Source organism: Cetorhinus maximus, unplaced genomic scaffold (genome assembly GCF_964194155.1).
Source record: "Cetorhinus maximus unplaced genomic scaffold, sCetMax3.hap1.1 HAP1_SCAFFOLD_4092, whole genome shotgun sequence".
Taxonomy (NCBI): Eukaryota; Metazoa; Chordata; class Chondrichthyes; order Lamniformes; family Cetorhinidae; genus Cetorhinus; species Cetorhinus maximus.
This window is the reverse complement of record NW_027599997.1, coordinates 1-19,436: the sequence shown is the minus strand read 5'-3', so window position 1 is coordinate 19,436 and position 19,436 is coordinate 1. Positions and strand designations below refer to the sequence as shown.

The 19,436-nt window shown below is 47.1% G+C and overlaps 1 protein-coding gene across 3 annotated transcripts; it reads right to left on the bottom strand.

Annotated features, from left to right (window-relative positions):
- Positions 1-4,829: 4,829 nt before the first annotated feature.
- Positions 4,830-17,823, bottom strand: LOC144678355 (casein kinase II subunit beta-like). Of its 3 annotated transcripts, none has more exons than XM_078538163.1 (4): positions 17,686-17,823; positions 13,843-13,925; positions 9,223-9,325; positions 4,830-5,012 (listed from the first exon to the last, which is right to left on the bottom strand). In XM_078538163.1, the coding sequence occupies exons 1-4, from the start codon at positions 17,711-17,713 to the stop codon at positions 4,888-4,890; spliced, it is 339 nt and encodes a 112-aa protein (XP_078394289.1). In that variant the 5' UTR covers positions 17,714-17,823; the 3' UTR covers positions 4,830-4,887. The 3 variants fall into 3 exon arrangements, with proteins under 3 accessions (XP_078394289.1, XP_078394291.1, XP_078394290.1); XM_078538165.1 differs by having other exon boundaries at positions 17,766-17,823; XM_078538164.1 differs by having other exon boundaries at positions 17,704-17,811.
- Between the last annotated feature and the right edge of the window lie 1,613 nt (positions 17,824-19,436).

Here is a 19,436-nt window from a genome sequence, read left to right as displayed (position 1 = left end):
AACATTGTACAAGCGTCAGCGAACATCCCCACTTCTGACCTTATGATGGAAGGAAGGTTATTGATGAAGCAGCTGAAGATGGTTGGGCCTAGGGCACTACCCTGAGGAGCTCCTGCAGTGATGTCCTGGAGCTGAGATGACTGACCTCCAACAATCACAACCATCTTCCTTTGTGCCAGGTATGGCTCCAACCAGCAGAGAGTTTTCTCCCTGATTCCCATTGACTCCGGTTTTGCTAGGGCTCCTTGATGCCACACTCGGTCAAATGCTGCCTTGATGTCAAGGGCAGTCACTCTCACCTCACCTCGGGAGTTCAACTCTTTTGTCCATGTTTGAACTAAGGATGTAATGAGGTCAGGAGCTCAGTGGCCCTGGTGGAACCCAAACTGGACATCAGTGAGCAGGTTATTACTAAGCAAGTGCCACTTGATAGCACTGTTGATGACCCCTTCCATTAGTTTACTAATGATCGACAGTAGACTGATGGGCGGTAATTGGCCGGATTGGATTTGTCCTGCTTTTTGTGTACAGGACATACCTGGGCAATTTTCCACTTAGCCGGGTAGATGCCACTGTTTTAGCTGTACTGGAACAGTTTGGTTTGGGGTGCAGCAAGTTCTGGAGCACAAGTCTTCAGTATTATTGCCGGAATATTGTCAGGGCCCGTAGCCTTTGCAGTATCCATTGCCTTCAGCCATTTCTTGATATGACATGGAGTGACTCAAATTGGGTGGAGACTGGCAGCTGTGATGCTGCGGACCTCCAGAGGAAGCCGAGATAGATCATCCACTCGGCACTTCTGGCAGAGGATTGTTGCAAATGCTTCAGCCTTATCTTTTGCACTGATGTGCTGGGCTCCTCCATCATTGAGGATGGGGATATTTGTGGAGTCAGTGAGTTGTTTAATTGTCTACCACCATTCACGACTGGATGTGGCAGGACTGCAGAGCTTAGATCTAAACCGCTGGTTGTGGAATCGCTCAGCTCTGTCTATCACTTGCTGCTTATGCTATTTGGCACGCATGTGCTCCTGTGTTATAGCTTCACCAGGTTGACAGCTTATGTTTAAATATGCCTGGTGCTGCTCCTGGCATGCCCTCCTGCACTCTTCATTGAACCAGGGTTGATCCCCTGGCTTGATGGTAATGGTAGAGTGGGGGATATGCCGGGCCATGAGGTTACAGATTGTGTTCGAGTACAATTCTGCTGCTGCTGAAGCCCCACAGCGCCTCATGAATGCTCAGTCTTGAGTTGCTAAATCTGTTCAAAATCTATCCCATTTAGCACGGTGATAGTGCCACACAACACGATGGAGGATATCCTCAACGTGAAGGCGGGACTTCGTCTCCACACTGACCGTGCAGTGGTCATTCCTACCAATACTGTCATGGACAGATGCATCCACTGCAGGCAGTTTGATGAGGATGAGGTCAAATATGTTTTTCCCTCACCACCTGCTGCAGGCCCAGTCTAGCAGCTATGTCCTTTAGGACTCAGCCAGCTTGGTCAGTAGCGGTGCTCTTGGTGATGGACTTTGAAGTTTGAATACATTTTGCGCCCTTGTCACCCTCAGTGCTTCCTCCAAATGATGTTCAACATGGAGGAGCACTGATTCATCAGCCGAGGGAAGGTGGTATGTGGTAATCATCAGGAGGTTTCATTGTCCATGTTTGACCTGATGCCATGAGACTTCATAGAGTCGATGTTGAGGACTCCCAGGGCAACTTCCTCCTGACTGTATACCACTGTGCTGCCACCTCTGCTGGGTATGTCCTGTCCTACTGGCAGGACAGGACATACCCAGGGATGGTGATGGCGGAGTCTGGGACATTAACTGTAAGGTATGATTCCATGAGAATGACTATGTCAGGCTGTTGCTTGTCTAGTCCGTGAGAGACAGCTCTCCCAATTTTAGCACTATCCCCCAGATATGAGTACGGAAGACTTTGCTGGATTGACAGGGCCGTGATGGCCGTTGTTGTTTCCGGTGCCTAGGTCGATGCCGGGTGGTCCGTCCGGTTTCATTCCTTTTTTGAGTCTTTGTAGCGGTTTGATACAACTGAGTGGCTTGCTAGGCCATTTCAGAGGGCATTTAAGAGTCAACCACATTGCTGATGTCCATGACATCTCTGGCAATCTCTCCTTTGTCTCCAACTACCACTGACCTCCTATCCAGCTTCACCTGCTCCACCCCCCCTTAAACAGTATAAATTTCATTACATTTTTACTTCTCTTTAGCTCTGAAGAGTCATAAGGGCTTGAAACTTTAATTGTTTTTCTCTCCACAGACAGTGTTAGACCTGCTGAGATTTTCCAGCATTTTCTGTTTTTGTTTCAGATTTCCAGCGTTCGCAGTGTTTTGCTTTTATCTTAGGGAAGAGTGCATCTCTGTTCATAGGTTCCTGATATTTTGGACATGAGCAACTCTCAGGTACACAAACTGTCAAAAATCTGTCTTGACAACTGAGTGACTCATGGTTACATTTCCAGTGCCTTTTGCCAGAGAGATGTCTTGCTGTTTTAACTGAATTAAGAAGAAAAAACAGCCACGGGAGTTTAACTAATGAAGATGCCCCAATAATTCAGGGAAATCCCTAGCCTCCCCATTCCCACACCGTGCCCAGGACTGTCCAAAGATTATAAAGAAGGTAAATGAGATACAGTTAGCACACTGACCAGAAACTGCACTGAACTAGCCACAGAAACGCTGTGGCTACAAGAGCAAGTCAGATGCTAGGAATCTTGCAACGAGTAACACACCTCCTGACGCCCCAAAGCCTGTCCACCATCTACAAGGCACAAGTCAGGAATGTGCTGTAATACTCCCCACTTGCCTGGATGAGTGCAGCTCCAACAACACTCATGAAGCTTGACACCATCCAGGACAAAGCAACCCGCTTGATTGGCACCATATCCACAAACATTCACTCCCCCCACCACCGACACACAGTAGCAGCAGTGTGTACCATCTACAAGATGCACTGCAGGAATTCACCAAGGCTCCTTAGGCAGCACCTTCCAAACCCACAACCATCTAGAAGGACAAGGGCAGCAGATAGATGGGAACACCACCACCTGGAAGTTCCCCTCCAAGTCACTCACCACCCTGACTTGTAAATATATCGCTGTTCCTTCACTGTCACAGGGTCAAAATCCTGGAACTCTCTCCCTAACAGAACCGTGGGTGCACCTACACCACAGGGACTGCAGCGGTACATGGAGGCAGCTCACCACCACCTTCTCAAGGGCAACTAGGGATGGACAATAAATGCTGGCCCAGCCAGCGAAGCCCACATCCCGTGGGTGAATAAAAAAAAAGGTTGACCACCCTCTGAGTGAAGAAATTTTTCCTTATCTCAGTCCTAAATCACCTGCTCTGTATCCTGAGACTGTGGCTCCTGGTTCTAGGCTCCCCAACCAGGGGAAACATCCTCCCTGCATTCAATCTGTCTAGTCCTATTAGAATTTTATATGTTTCAATCAGGTCCCCTCCGTGGAACTCTTCCCCAGAAAGGGAGAGACACAAAATCATTAAATACTTTTAAGGCAGAGGTAGATTCATTCCCTTGTTAAATCGAGAAGTGGGGGAGACAGCAAGGTAGTGGCAATGTCACTCGACTAGTAATCCTGAGGGCCAGGCTAATGCTCTGGAGACATGGGTTCAAATCCCACCATGGAAGCTGGTGGAATTTAAATTCAATTAATAAATCTGGAATTGAAAGCTAGTCTCAGTAACGGTGACCATGAAACTATCGATTATCGTAAAAACCCATTGATTCACTAGTGCCCTTTAGGGAAGGAAATCTGCCGTCCTTACCCGGTCTGGCCTACATTTGACTCCAGACCCATGGCAATGTTGTTGACTCTTAACTGCCCTCTGAAATGGCCCAGCAAGCCACTCGGTTCAAGGGCAATTAGGGATGGAGCAACAAATGCTGGCCTTGTCAGAGACACCCACATCCCATGAAATGAAGAAATAAAGAATCAATGGTTAGGGGAGACTGGCAGGATAGTGGTGTTGAGGCCACAATCAGATCAGCTATGTTGTTGTTGAATGGCGGAGCAAGCTTGAGGGGTCGAATAGCCTACTCCTGCTCCTAATTTGTTTGTTTGTATCTTAAGTGATGGACCTAGGTGATCTTTACGATGGAAGTTGACATGGCGTCAGAAGCATGACTTGGTGCCAAGTTCATAAACAGGCTTGGCAAGGCCTGGGGGCCGGGGGGGGGGGGGGGGGGGGGGGGGGGGGGGAGAGAGAGAGAAAGAGAGAGAGAGAGAGAGAGAGAGAGAGAGAGAGAGAGGAGGGGCTCAGTAACAATAAATACAGGCTCCTGTGATCATGAACTCAACAAACGCTGGCTAGCATCTCAAAACCTCTCTGTCGATACCTGCGCTGACTTATCCAAAGGTCCTGATGGGCGACTGCTCACCTCTCTGGCCCGTGCAACGCTTCTTCAGTGCGCTAAAGCTTCAAGCTGCTGTAATGACCAATTCTCAATAAAGAAAACGAGGTTAGTGGGCAAGTCTGCACCAGTGGAAGCTTGCCTTCTAAAGCAGTCTTGCTCTGTTTGGCTGGCCGAGGCTATTATTACAAGACGAGTCCACAGTGCATTGCACCACCTTCTACCACAGGGGCTGCAATGCAGGTGGGGCTGGGAAATTCTCTTCTGGCTTCTTTCCCAATTCAGACACAATGCTTACACATATTGCAGGCGACAAGCTCGAATGAAAGGTCCCACCCAAAACATTAGTCCACATTTCTCGCCAACTCAGCATTTCTAGGCTTTACACTGCAGTCTCCAGTCTTTTATGAATTTTTGTTTCTTTTTGTCTCCCACATTCAAGAGAAGGTCCCTGCGTCTGACTTTCAGGAGGAAAGCCTTTTAGTCAACTTACCATCTGTGCAATCCCCCGGTTGGTGAGAATGTAGCGAGCGTGGATCAGTCCGTACAGCATCTCGGCAGCCTGCTCAATCAGGTCACTCTGGTTTGGATTGTCCTCCAGCTCCTCATCTGGTAACAGGAACATTGAAATGTCAGAGAAGGTCACATTAACACACTACCTCTCCAAAGCAAACAGTTCTCCCACCAGCATGTTTTCAGTGAACTAGTGCAGGGGGTACAAAAAAAGTTTCATATTGTGCCCACCTGATTTTAACAAACGTTAGTTCTCGAAATAGAGTTAAAAATCTTTAGCCTGTCAGTAACAAATAGCCCCATAAGGAAAGCCTGAACAGGGTGAGGCATTTTCCCACCAGAAAAGAGAAGGGATATTATCTGATTGAGGTCCTTACAATTAACAAAGGATTTCACAGGGTAGAGAGAGATATTTCAACCTGTGCAGGAAACCAAAACTCTGGGGCTGTCATGTAAGCTAGTCACAAATAAATCCAATAGGGATTTCAAGAATTCACCCAGAGTGTGAAAAGGGGCGGCTGAGGTGGTGAACAGCACATGTTACAATCCCGTTAGCCAGTTGGTGAAAGAAGAAACCAAAGCCAGTCTTTACTTGGAATAGATTTATTCATGGAGCGAAATATTACAGGTATATATCTCCTGACTCCACTCTACCCCTGCACAAGTCTCTCTTTATATGTGCTCAAGTGACCAATCAATGCCCTCCACCCGTTTGTCATTAATTAACCTCAACTGATACAATTAACAGCACAGACACATTTATGGCAAAGCTGGATAAACAAAAGGGAGAAGGAAATAGAAATAGGGTGAGAGGAGACGACTCATGGGAAGCGTATGCACAGGCATGGGACCAGTTGAGCTGAATGGCCCGTTTCTGTGCTATAAAATCCTATGAACCGAGAGAGATATCTCAATGGGATGGTTAAGATTCAGTCCTTCCAAATTCAAGGTATGTCTGGAGAGAACATTCAGAGCTGCACACCAAGGTCAGATGAACTGGTTGGTCACCAATGGAATTAGAAGCCATGCACAAGTAGTATATTGTGCACTGAAGTATGCTGCTTAAGGCAGAGAATGTTTGCTGTATATACTGCCACAAAAACAATAAGTGAGCTGTGGATTCAGGGGATACTCAAATATTCTACTCACTCAAAACGTTCTTGGAACACTTGGTAGTTTTGTAACCTCAGTTGAGTCTTCACTCAAAGCTTAGTCACATATGCATGTTACTTCCTTAAAGTGCAATTTGCTGTGGATTTTCATGCACATTAGGTTTTTCAGGAGGTTTTTAAAGCATCTAGGGCAACACCAGCTGCTGGAACACAGACATGGGCTGCGTATGAATATTAGGATTTCTTTTTTTATCCATTCATTATGGCAAGCCCAGCATCCTATGCCCATCCCTAATTGCCTTTTAAGTGGTGAACCACTTTCTTGAACCACTGCAGTCCATGTGGTGCAGGTGCACCTACAGCGCTGTTAGGTGTGGGGGCAGTTCCAGGATTTTGACCCAACTACAGTGAAGGAACAGTGATATATTTCCAAGTCAGGGTGGTGAGTGACTTGGAGGGGAACTTCCAAGTGGTGGTGTTCCCATGTGTCTGTTGCTCTGCCCTTCTAAGTGCTAGAGGTCACGAGTCTGCCAACTGTTTGATGCTGATCATACCCTTGGCCTGTGGGCAAAGGGGCCTTGGTGAGTTGCAGCAGTGCAGGTACATACCGCTGCCACTGTGTGTCGGTGGTGGAGGGAGCGAATGTTTAAAGGTGGTGGATGGAATTCTGATCCAGCGGGGCTGCTTTGTCCTGGATGGTGTCAAGCTTCTTGAGTGTTGTTGGAGCTGCACCCATGCAGGCAAGTGGGAAGTATTCTATCACATTCCTGACTTGTGCCTTGTAGATGGCGAGCAGGCTGTGGGGAGTCCAGAAGTCAGTAACCCTCTGCAGGATTCCCAGCCTCTGGCCTGCTCGTGTAGCCACAGTATTTATATGGCTAGTCCAGTTCAGTTTCTGGTCAATGGTAACCCGCCCCCCTCAGGGTGTTGACAGAGGGCAAGGAGCTCAGTCTCACAGCACTCGCCTCAACGTCAGAAGTTCAAGTCCACACTCCAGAGGCCTGAGCACAAAGTCCAGACAGACACTCCGGCTTTCAAAGGCGCCATCGTTAGGTTGAGATGTTAGCGCTGACACAGCCTGGGTTTTCTCAGGTGGAGGCAGCCCGGTGTCCAGGTCAACATTTAATCCTAAACCAACTACTGACGAGAAACGGAATATTGGGACGTATTGCTGTTTGGCGGGAGCTCCCTGTGCACCAACTGTTTGCTTCGTTTCCTACATTCAAACTGTGCCCATGTTTCAAGAAAGTGTTTCATTGGATGTGAAGCATTCTTGGATGTCCTGGGATCACAAAAAGCACTGCTAAATGCGAGTCCTTTCTTTATTCCTTTTTTAAAAGGTATTCTTTTCATGAGATGTGGATGTTGTTGGCAAGACCAACATTCATTGCCCGTCCCTAATTGCCTGGAAGAAGATGGTGGTGTAAAGGTAATGTGACTGGACTAGTAATCCAGGGACCCAGGCTAATGCTCTGTGGACAGGGGTGGGGGGTCAAAACCCACCACAGCAGCTGGTGGAATTTAAGTTCCATTAATAAATCTAGAATCGAAAGCTAGTCTCAGTGATGGCGACCATGAAACTATCACCGATTGTCATAAAAACCCTTCTGTTTCGCTAATGTCTTTCAGGGAAGGAAATCTGGCCTACATGTGACTCCAGGCCCACAGCAATGTGGTTGACTCTTAACTGCCCCCTGAAATGGCCGAGCAAGCCACTCAGTTCAAGGGCAATTAGGGATGGGCAACAAATGCTGGCCTTGCCAGCGATGCCCACATCCCTTGAAAGAATAAGGAAAAATTGCCTGTTAAAGGACATTAGTGAACCAGGTGGGTTTTTACAACCATCAATGATAGTTTTACAGTCACCCCGACTGAGACTAGCTTTATATTCCAGATGTTATTAATTGAATTTAAATTCCACCAGGTTGTGATGGGATTTTAACCCGTGTCCCAAGCCTGGGTCTCTGGATTACAAGGCCAATGGGACATTACCATGATCTCCTCACATCACTGGCTTCCTGGAGAAGTAAGTGTCGGGAACTGCCAAGCAAACGCCAGCTGCTTGTCCACAGGACTGAGGGTATGATCTGCATCTCGTGCCCTGGCACTGCTTCCAGTTTCCCCACAAGGCACAGAGGGCACTAAATGAGCTGAGCTGTGAGAGCACACTGGGCTGAAATATTGTTTTTAAGTCAGCAGAGCACAGGCCAGGTGGCAGTGACAGCAGCATGAAAAAACATCAAACCACACAGCGAAAGGAAATACTGGCTGATCTAATCAGACTAATGAGACAATGTTGGCAGACATTGGCATCGGGGGCTCGAGCTAGGGGGAAAAAAAGACTTGCGGTCAAACAGCTGATGAGCACGCCTGTTTTTCACCTTTGGGAAATGGGTTCAATTCAGGTCCAGACTGGTGAATATTCATTCTGTGCCCTCACTACATGGGGCTGAAGGAAATTCGTTCAGACAGTTTCAATCCTATTCCAAGTGGGCACAGGTCCACAGCACAGAGCCGCACTTAGCTCCATTCCAAGCTGGTGATCTCATGCAGAGGCACGGCAGTCTGGAAAATTGAATATTACAGTGGAAATGGAAGAATGTTACATTGGTACAAGTAGGTACTCTCTGGGTGTTTGGAGCTCACACTGCAGCAAACTGCACCACCTTCTGGTAGAAGAACTGTACTTTAAGCGAGAATTTGTTCCTCAAAAGCACCCAGCTTAATAGAGCAACTCGGTAAACATTCCCCGCGTACAGCACACTTTCCAGATTTTTGAACAGGGTCCCACCCAAACCATTAAAGCAGCTGTTTTCTGACTCTGCCGGGTGTGCTTATTGCTGGGCACTTGGGAAAGAGTGAAATCCCTTCCCAGCGTTTCAATGGGCTTGCCTTCTACATCTAGTCAACTATGTTCCTTAGGCCCAACTCCACTGAAGCTGGGAACGTAGTCAAAGGAATTCCATCATTGCCTCTCTTCGGCCAGCAGACAGGGCTTTGCCCCGTCTCTGAACAATACTATGCAGCATAGAGACAGCTACAGCTGGAGCAGCAGCAGCAGCCTGCACCAGCTGAGAGGGGAGGGACCACAGGGACAGGGACAGCGCAGCTGGGGTGCAAGTGACCATGGGGGACTATTCCTACCATCACAGTACCGACATCGAGACAACACGAACGCCAGCTTTACAACGTACCTGGCTCGAGGTCAAGAATCATATCCAACGCTTGACGATAATGAGGCACCTGCTCATTCAGTCCTGTCAGATTGAACTTGTCCTGAATATAATCTTCATCAACCTAGATTAGAGAAACAGAGGGGTAAACAGACAGTACTGCCAGGGTAGGAGGTTGGAAATGGCTATACACTACTAAATAAATAATCCAAGGCCAACTAAACATGCCACCCCAATAACTGAATCAACCTATACACTGGCGAAACACAAGAATAAGCCGAGACCTGGTGTGGGGAGAGGGGGGAATGGCGCGGCCATCTATAAGCTGCAGGAGACAAATAAGTGCATTGACTTAACCACAGGGCAAACAATGCCACTCACCCCAGATGATTAAAGTGAGTCCCACAAGATTCACATTGTCTGATTAGTGAACAATTAAACCCCCTCGGTACTCGCTACCAGCGAGCTGGAGCTTTTAGACGTTCAGACTGGCAAGGGCAACTCAAGGTGGGCAAACCAGGCTGGCTTCAAAGGAAAATGCAAGGTGCCTGAAGTGAAGCTCAAGATTACAAAACAGAGTTAACAATAAACTCGGCAAATCGGGCCTGCCCGGATGTGGGGTGGGGAGGGTGTTTTGACTTGTTGGGTGAATTAAGCAGCCCACGGCTTTTTGTTCTGGATGTCCTGTGGCAAATAAGCTCAAAGGAAAAATAAATCTGCTTTTGCAGTTCAAGTGTCAGTTTGGAACATAGAATCAGGATTCGGCCTTTCAGCTTCCTTGAGCCTGTTCCGTTTGACTGTAACTCTATCCACCTTGGTTTGGTAACCTTTAATGCCCTTGCCTTACCAAAAAAAAAACACAATTCAAAATGTTTTAATCGGCTCCCAACCTCTACAGCTTTTTGAGGAGAGAGTTCCCCAGGTTTCCACATCCTGTGTGTGAAGCAGTGCTTCCTGATATCACCCTTGAATGGTCTTGCTTTAATTTTAAGATTTTGCACCTGCTTCCCCCAGTCCCCACCACTGGCCAGAGGAATGTAATCACCATTATCTAACCCCTTCAATCATCTCAGATCATGCATAAATCTCATTGTCAAGGAAATATAAGCCTAGTCTATGTAACCAGTCCTCCTAATTTAACCTTTTTAGCCCAGGCCACCTCCCTATGCCAATTTGAGCAAAATTGTGCACATCTGTATCAAGTCATTTGCCTACAGCCCCAAATTCAAGAGATGGAGCATCAGACCATAATAGTAGACCATGAGCCATTCAATACGATCATGGCTCATCTGTCTCAACTCCACTTTCTGACCTGCTCCCCTTCAGTTCTCGAGATCAATAACCTGCCTCTCCCAGTCTTGGATATATTCAACGATGGAGCATCGACAACCCTTTGGGATAGAGAATTTCTAAGATTCACAACCCTTTGAGTGAAGAAATTTCTCCTCATCTCAGTCCTGAATGATCGGCCCCTTACCCTTAGACCAGGGGTGGGGAACCTTTTTCTTACCAAGGGCCACTCACACGTGAATAAAGTTAGTTGCAGGCCACACACACACACACAAAAACCAACTTAATTTATTTTTAAGAGAGAGAGAATACAGAAACATTCAACTCACCCACTGCTTTAATGCGATGGCTGAGTTTGCTTTTCCTTAATAAGTAGCACAGCTTCTGTGTCTCAATCACAACCCTCCTGAAATTCAGCTCAACTTTTTGCTCACTTTCCTTTCCCATTCTCTGCCTCTCTCCCTCCTTTCTCATTCTGTCTCAATCCCAAACCAGCCTAGATTTTGAAATCTCCCCATGGACTGGATGAAAAAGTGCAATGGGCCGGGAGTTCCCCACCCTTGACTGTGCCCCGTGTTTTAGATTCCCTGGCCACCAGCAGAAACCATCTCTCAGTGGCCACCCTATCAAGCCCTTTCAGAATCTATGTTTCAATGAGGTCATCTCTCATTCTTCTAAACTCCAGAGAATATAAACCCAATTTACTCATCAGCCTCTCATCTTTTCATCCCAGGGACCAATTTAATGAACCTTCATCCCCAAGGCAATTATATCCTTTCTTAGATATGGAGATCAAAACTGCACACAGTATTCGAGGTATAGTTTCACCAGAATCCTATACAATTGTTACAGGATTTACTTATTCTTGTACTGACAAGTGGCAAGTAACATTCGCGTAACACAAGTGTCAGGCAATAACCATCTCCAAGGAGAGAGAATCTAACCATCGCCCGTTGATGTTCAATGGCATTACCATCACTGAATCCTCCACTATCAACATCCTGGGGGTTATCATTGACCAGAAGCTGAACTGGACTGGCCATATAAATACTGTGGCCACAAGAGCAGGTCAGAGGCTGGGAATCCTGCGATGAGAAACTCACCTCCTGACTCCCCAAAGCCTGTCCACCATCTACAAGGCACAAGTCAGGAGTGTGATGGAATATTCCCCACTTGCCTGGATGAGTGCAGCTCCCACAGTACTCAGAAGTTTGACACCGTCCAGGACAAAGCAGCCCACTTGACTGGCACCACATCCACAAACATTCACTCCCTCCACCACCGACACACAGTAGCAGCAGTGTGTACCATCTACAAGATGCACTGCAGGAATTCATCAACTTCCAAACCCACAACCACTACCATCTAGAAGGACAAGGGCAGCAGATGGATGGGAACACCACCACCTGGAAGTTCCCTCCAAGTCATTTACCATCCTGACTTGGAAATATATCACCGTTGCTGGGTCAAAATCCTGGAACTCGCTCTCTAACAGCACTGTGGGCGTACCCACACCACACAGGCTGCAGCAGTTCAAGGAGGCAGCTCACCACCACCTTCTCAAGGGCAACTAGGGATGGACAATAAATGCTGGCCCAGCCAGCGAAGCCCACACCCCATGAAAGAATAAATAAATACAGGGATCGGCAGTTTAAGTGCAGCACACCAGAACTGTATGATAGGTGAACAGCCCTGTTCTGCATTATATCCAGTTTATCCTTCAATGATCAGGACAAACTGATCATGTGGCGTGACTGTAAAATCAAAATGTGGAAAACCACAGTGCAGCAAATGGAGACAACCTCACATGTAGGCTACTGCCAAGCAGGTGCAATGATTCAAAATTATCTGGGCAGTCCTGAAGGGAAAGTACTAACAGGCCATTCAGCCCATTAAGTCTGTTCCACCATTCTGTTTGATCATGGTGGACCTGTAACTTGACCCCAACTACACATCTTGGCTCCATAACTCTTAATGCAATTGCCTAACCAAAACCTATCCATCTCAGTTTTGAAATTTTCAATTCACCCCCATCCTCAGCAGCTTTTGCAGGGGGGGGGGGGCAGGGAGAGAGAATGTTCCAGGCTCCCTTGAACCTGTGTGTGAAGTGATTCTGAAATCACCCCTCAACAGCCTAGCTATCTTTTTAAGGTTATGCTCCCTTGTTCCTTTCCACCAGAGAAATAATTTCTCTCTCTGTCATGTAAAATTCTTCAATCATCTTATATGCATAGTTGCTTGATAATGGAGAACTTGAGAGTTGCTGAAAAAAAATACTTTCGCCAAAGTTTATCATCTTGTACTCATCAGGACAGTTCGCAAGAATACCAAATGTAAAGGGAACAACAATTTATACTGTGTGAGAAGAGTGCAGATTGGTTGGCAAGTGGAGTCTGATTGATAGAGGCGTTGCCATGGAGAATGCACCAGTTAATGGTGACTGACAGTTAACTGCCAAGCACTGTTTGAAATTTAGACCAGGCAGCTTGATTGCTCAGTCAAAGCCATTTGCTGGTTCATTCCTCAGGGCAATGCAGTTATTTATTTTGTTTAGTTGAAACAGGCGCAATGTGTCTGTCCCTTTTTTCAAGCAATACATCTTACACACCTCAATTAGGTCACCCTGTAATCTCCCATGTTCAATGGAATAGAAAAGAGGAGAGAACACAGCATTCCCTCACCTCTCAGGAATGCAATCAGCTCCAAGCGAATGCAATGCAGGTATGATTTCAAAACAGCACTTTCATATGTCAAGACTGACTCATGCAGTCAAGAATCACAAGAAAACCTTTACGTTCTCAGTTTGCTTGTGAGCAACGTCCCCATTACTCCTCCAGAATTTAGCAGATACAGTGGTGTAGTGGCTATGATACTGGACTATGTGACACAGGGTGCAGACCTGGGAGATGGTGAACTGGTTGAAATGATACAAGAGACAATGATAGCACGGGCGAGCGAAATTAAACAACAGAGGCCGAGAGGTCAAACCCCACCACGGAAAGTCACGAAACCGAATTTAATAAACCTGGTCACCTGTGGCTGCCGGGGAAAAGAGGACTTTCTCAGCGCAGCACCACACAATACATCTGTTCAACAGTGCTAGAATAGCAACATGATAATGGCTGGCATTGTATTGCACGGTTGAGTTACATTTAGGATATTTACAATTCCCCACTAGCTTTCCAATGCAAATGAACATGTATAGTTCTGTGGACTGAAGTGGCTGCCCCAACAATAACTGGAACATTTGGATGAGTTCAGGCCCCATGAGGAACAGGAAAAGTCCATGGCTCTTGGATAGCTAGTTAACCGCACTGGGCTAACAAAGCTAGCACTCGCTCAGACACTCACCTCGCAGAAGAACTCGTTGCCACGCAGTCCACAGAACCAGGAAATCCACGACACTTCCTCCGAGCTGCTCATCTTCGTATCCTCTGAAAGAGGGAGGAGGAGAGTTAGTGAGTGACCAGCAAAACCAAAGCCCCTCGTAGCACCCACACTCACCCACTGATAACAGCCTGCCTCTATTTCTCCATTTAATATTAGTGCCTGTTACATCCCACTCATCCTCAGCACTGTACATTTTGGCCTCAAACTGCACTCCATTGTTCCCCCCCTCTCTGCCTCAAGTGGCCCTTCTGCACACATCAGCCTACACGCCAAATCGTCTATTCTCCTCATGAAAGGCATCACAGTCAAGTCCAATCTCATCCGCTTGCACATTCACACACTCTCTCAGGATCGATGGAATAAGTCAGAGCACGAACTGACTGACTTTTCCACTCCCCATCCTGGGAGCACTGCAAGCATATTACACAACCACTCCTGTTTCCCCAGCTTGCATCAATGAGCTCATTACAGGTATCAGTCCCAGCAGCACAGTTTATCATAGCCCACAGCAGCAGCAACCCTTTAATCATCTCCTTTTGGGGTTTCCAGTGTGTTTTCGGAGCCATATTATAAAGCGACAACACAATGCTTCCCAGCCATTTCCCTCAAGCCACCAGTGAAAGATGTGCACAAGAATTCAAAGCATTAGCCTCATCTCAGAACGTGACATCAGAGGAGCTATGGACCAGTCTTGGCCATGTAGAAAAAGCTACACAAATCAGGGCATTGAAATGTCTAGGGTTTTTTTTAAAAATAGAGGACTTAACAGAGAACTTGCTTCCCCCAGTTGGAGAATCTAGAACATGCGATCATGGTCTCAGGATAACGCATCAATCTTTTAAGACCAAGGTGAGGAGAGATTCTCAGAGGGTTGTGAACCTTTGGAATTCTCCACCCCAGAGGGTTATGGAAGCTCCATCGTTGAATATATTGAAGCCCGAGATGGATAGCTTTTTTGTCACCAGAAATGGAGGGATGGAGGAATAGAGCAGGTATGTGGAGCCGTGGCACATCAGCCCTGATTGTACTGAGGAGTGGAGCAGGTTCGAGGGGCCGTATGGCCTACTCCTGCTCCTATTTCTGATGCTTTCTGGAAGAGATAGAGTAAAAGCATCTCCACTAACCTGACCAGCAGTGTGAGGCACAAGCAAGCCCTAACAGTACAAAATTACTGGCATTGATCACAATCCTCTGCATCAAGGTAAAGCCAAATTACTGAAGGTGGAACTTCTGAAAGTATACGATAAAACAACAACAGGTACGTGGAGGATAAGCAGAGTACAAAGGCCAATTCCACATGGCTGTGTCTAGGGGTTATCAGGCGAATGAAATTTGAATGGGAGAAGTAATTGGAATTGCCCAATAAATATTGCGAATAGCAGATATCTCCGTATCTCGTGTGTTGCAGTCACACTGTCCCTACAGAAATGCTGACGAGGGACAGACAAACATGCAAATTGCCCCAGCAACCTCAAAAAGGCGCACCTTGGAATGGGTACAGACACACAAACAGGTAAATCTGCAACAATGCTTTGCAAGTTGGTGTAGTGGGAAGATGGTGGGAGGTCAGATTTAAAGGCCTTCCCAACCATGGTGACTTTACGAATGGGCCAGCAGACGAGATGTGCGCCGACCTTCATGGTGGCTGAACAGTATGGTCATAGCAGGAAACCAGCGGGAACTGTACTGCTGCCAGGCACTTTGAGCAGCAGCCCTGAGCAGAGAGACAGAGAGAGACCAGGCTAACAGACAGCTACACAATCAGATGCACTCGGTAACAAAGGGCAGCTATCGTGGCGCAATTATATACAACATTCCCTTTAAAAACCACAGCAACTGAAAATCTGCCAATTTGTTCAGTGTCCAGCTACCAGTTGCTGACCGGTTAAAGATTTTTTTTTTATATAAAGAAAGCAAATTTCATTTTCCAATGCCTGAAGTTAAATGACCTCCATCAGCCAATTGCACAGCTCAAGACCATAAGAACATAAGAAATAGGAAGAGAGGACCATTCGGCCCCTCGAGCTCGCTCCACCATTCAATAAAATCATGGCTGATGATCTTATGTTTCGATTCCCACATTCCCCTCTAACCCTGATAACCTTTGATCCCCTTGCCTAACAAGAATCCATCTACATCTGCCGAAAAAATATTCAATGGCCCCCGGCTCCACAGAGAATTCCAAAGTCGCACAACCCTCAAAAAAAAAATTCCCATCTCTGTCCTAAAAGGGCGACCTCTAATTTTAAAACAGTGCCCCCCCCCCCCTGGTTTTGGACTCACCCACAAGAGGAAACATCCTTTCCACATCCATCTTGTCAAGGCCATTCAGGACCTTGTATACTTCAATCAAATCACCCCTCGTTCTTCTAAGCTCCAGTGGAAACAAGCCCAGTCTGCCCAACCTTTCCTCATAAGACAACCCACTCATTCCAGGTATCAATCTAGTAAACCTCCTTTGAACCATTTACATCCTTCCTTAAATAAGGAGACCAAAACTGCGCGCAGTATTATTCCAAGTCAATGCAGCGATCAACAAGAAATGTCATGGTGACATTTTCAAAGAAATACTGTCAATCAGTACAGTGCTCAGACTCTTCAGTTACTTAGCCTACAACTGGCAGGGAAGCAACACAAACTCAACAGAGGCAGCCATTCAACCCCTCGAACCTGCTTCACCATTCAGTTAGATTATGGCTGATGTGTATCTGAATTCCATCAACCCATTTTGGTTCTGTAATACTTAAGGTTCTTGCCAAACCAAAAAAAAAATCTCAGTCTCGGTTTTGAAATTTTCAGTGGACAGCAGCCACCCCCCCCCCGCCCCCCCAAACAGCTTTTTGGGAGCAGTTCCTCCGGGTAGCGAGTGTCCTAGGGCCCAACAAGTTTCAGGTGGTTGGTCAGTACCCCATCCACCATCTTAACCATTCATTCCCTCCACCACCAATGCACAGTGGAAGCAATGGATACCATCTACAAGATGCACTGCAGGAGCTTACCCAGGGACCTTCAACAGCATCTTCAAAGCCCACGATCTCAACCATCTAGAAGGACAAGGGCAGCAGACACATGGGAACACCAACACCTGGAAGTTCCTCTCCACGTCACTTACCATCCTGACTTGGAAATATATCGCTGTCCCTTCACTGTCATTGGGTCAAAATCCTGGAACTCCCTCCCTAACAGCGCTGTGGGTGTACCTACACCACATGGACTGCAGCGGTTCAAGAAGGCAGCTCACCACCACCTTCAAGGGGCAATTAGGGATGGGCAATAAATGCTGGCCCAGCCAGCGACGTCCACATCCCGTGAATTAATAAAACAAAACAAGCATTAGGAGATCCTGAAAAATAGCATATTAATCAGAATCTTTCATTCCTTTCAAGCTCACCATCATTACTCCTTTTGCGCAGATTCACTAAATTCACTGATGGGAATTTAAGCTATTTTAGTGTAATTTGGCTGAAGGTTATGACTGGAGTGGATAGGAGGTGTTCTTTGATAACAGGATGACACTAGAACTAGAAAGCATACCAGCATCAGAGGTGATCTCTTCACAGGGCTGCAAGAAAGCAAGATGTCGGTCATTCATCACTGCTTATGGCTATGATTCTTTCTAATTCTTCTGGACACTAAAGATAGATAGGGAGGGGGGGGTGGGGGGGAGGCAGGAGAGAGGAGGAGTCTCAAGCACAGCAAGGAAGGAGTGCAGAATCAGAATGCGTGAAATCTCAAGTTTCAACAATTAATACCGATTCACCGAGGGACCCTGATTAGTTCCCATGTTAATCACTGCATTCTTACCAGAATAACTGAACTCACCACCGCACATCCTCTTTCTGCAGGAAGGGTGGGCAACAAAGGGGAAATACTCTTAAACTTACTGCCCAAGTGTCGTCACAAAGATCCCTTTGATCAGCTGACAGAAACCATGCCTGCTGTGGGGGAAGATGGAGAAATCAGTTTTCCCTCAGTACCTCAAAGACACCTGCCCCTCTGCACCTCTCCCTCTCTTACTCAAGCCAATCATAGCCTCATGGGCAGAAAGAACACCAAGTCTTGTGACTGACCCAGAAAAGAGACACAACGGTTCAGCAACCAGAGGTCGTAGATAAATAGCAAAACGTCCAGGGAGAGAGAGAGAAAAAAATACGGCCATGAAACCATTGCCAATTGCCATAAAAACCCAAACAGTTCATTAATGTCCTTTAGGGAAGGAAACCTGCTGTCCTTATCCTGGTCTGGCCTACATATGACTCCAGGCCCACAGCAATGCGGTTAATTCTTAAAAAAGAATGCCCCCGAAACAAGGGCAATAAACGTTGGCCCAGCCTGCGACACCCACATCCCATGAATGAATTTTTAAAAAAAAGAGATGATCGGGAATGCACCATCTGAAAAAGACTCTAGAGTCAGGCTCAATAGTACCTTTCAATAGAGAACTGGAAAAATATTTGGAAAAGAAAGAATCTACAGAGGGAAAAAGGAATGAGTAGTGGTGATGGGAGTAATTGGATAGCTCTTTTAAAGAGCTGACACATGCAGGATGGACCAAATTGCCTCCTCCTGTGTTGTATGACTCTAACACTGGGAGAGAGTCAATGGCCCATAGGCCTTTGGTCACCCACCTCCCCTTCACTTACAGCCTTAATGCTCAACATGCCTCTGGCCCAGTAAAAAGATCAGAAAAGATAGAACACTTCAAACTCGCTGCGATTCTACATCCAATGGGAGCATCTCCTTCAAGGTTTCTCCACTCACAGCTTGTGATCACAGGGAACATCACAGGCAATGTTTGATCACAGTGTTACCTGATGTCCATATGTACTTTTCAGCAGGGGTGGCCAAACAGTCATCACAACCAGCACCCACAAATGGCTCCGCCCGCCCGCTCCTCACTCGGGGGGCTTTGAAGCCAACGTGCCAGCTGTGGCTCAGCGGATGTCCAAGTCATTACGTCATGGGTTCAAGTCCCACTCCGGAGACTAGAGAGCCGAAGGGGAGGCCGATGCTCCCAGTACAGTGCTGAGGGAGTGATGCACTGTCAGATGCACTATCTCGTGAAGGAGACATTAAGCCGAGGACCCATCTTCACTCTCCGATGGGCACAAAAGATCTCACAGCACCATTTCAAAATGGCTGCGTTTGCTGCCAACATGGTGCGCGTGCAGTTATGCTGTTTTATTCTACAACGCCAATGCGAATGGGGGAGTAGGCAGCAGCCAGGAGCAGAGGTGCTTATCAAACAGCTTTTAAAGACAGTGACGTCTCACCTTCTCCAAGTCGGTGGGGCTTGGGGGAGGAATGGAGCTGGAGACTGGGATGGGAGACTTCTGATCCACCCAGTGACAGCCGCAATCCCAGATTACAACCTCCATACCCCGCCTTTGGGGCTCCAGGGCTTCTCCCAGTTTGATCTTATGTGAGCCATTCATCCAGCTTCTGAGCCCCACGGCAGGTGAGCAGTCTGGGCGTGGCCTCACCAAGGTTTCTGAATCTCCCACTCCGGGCCCTCTGCCCCTTAACACAGGCCTGCTATCAGGAAGCAGCCCTGG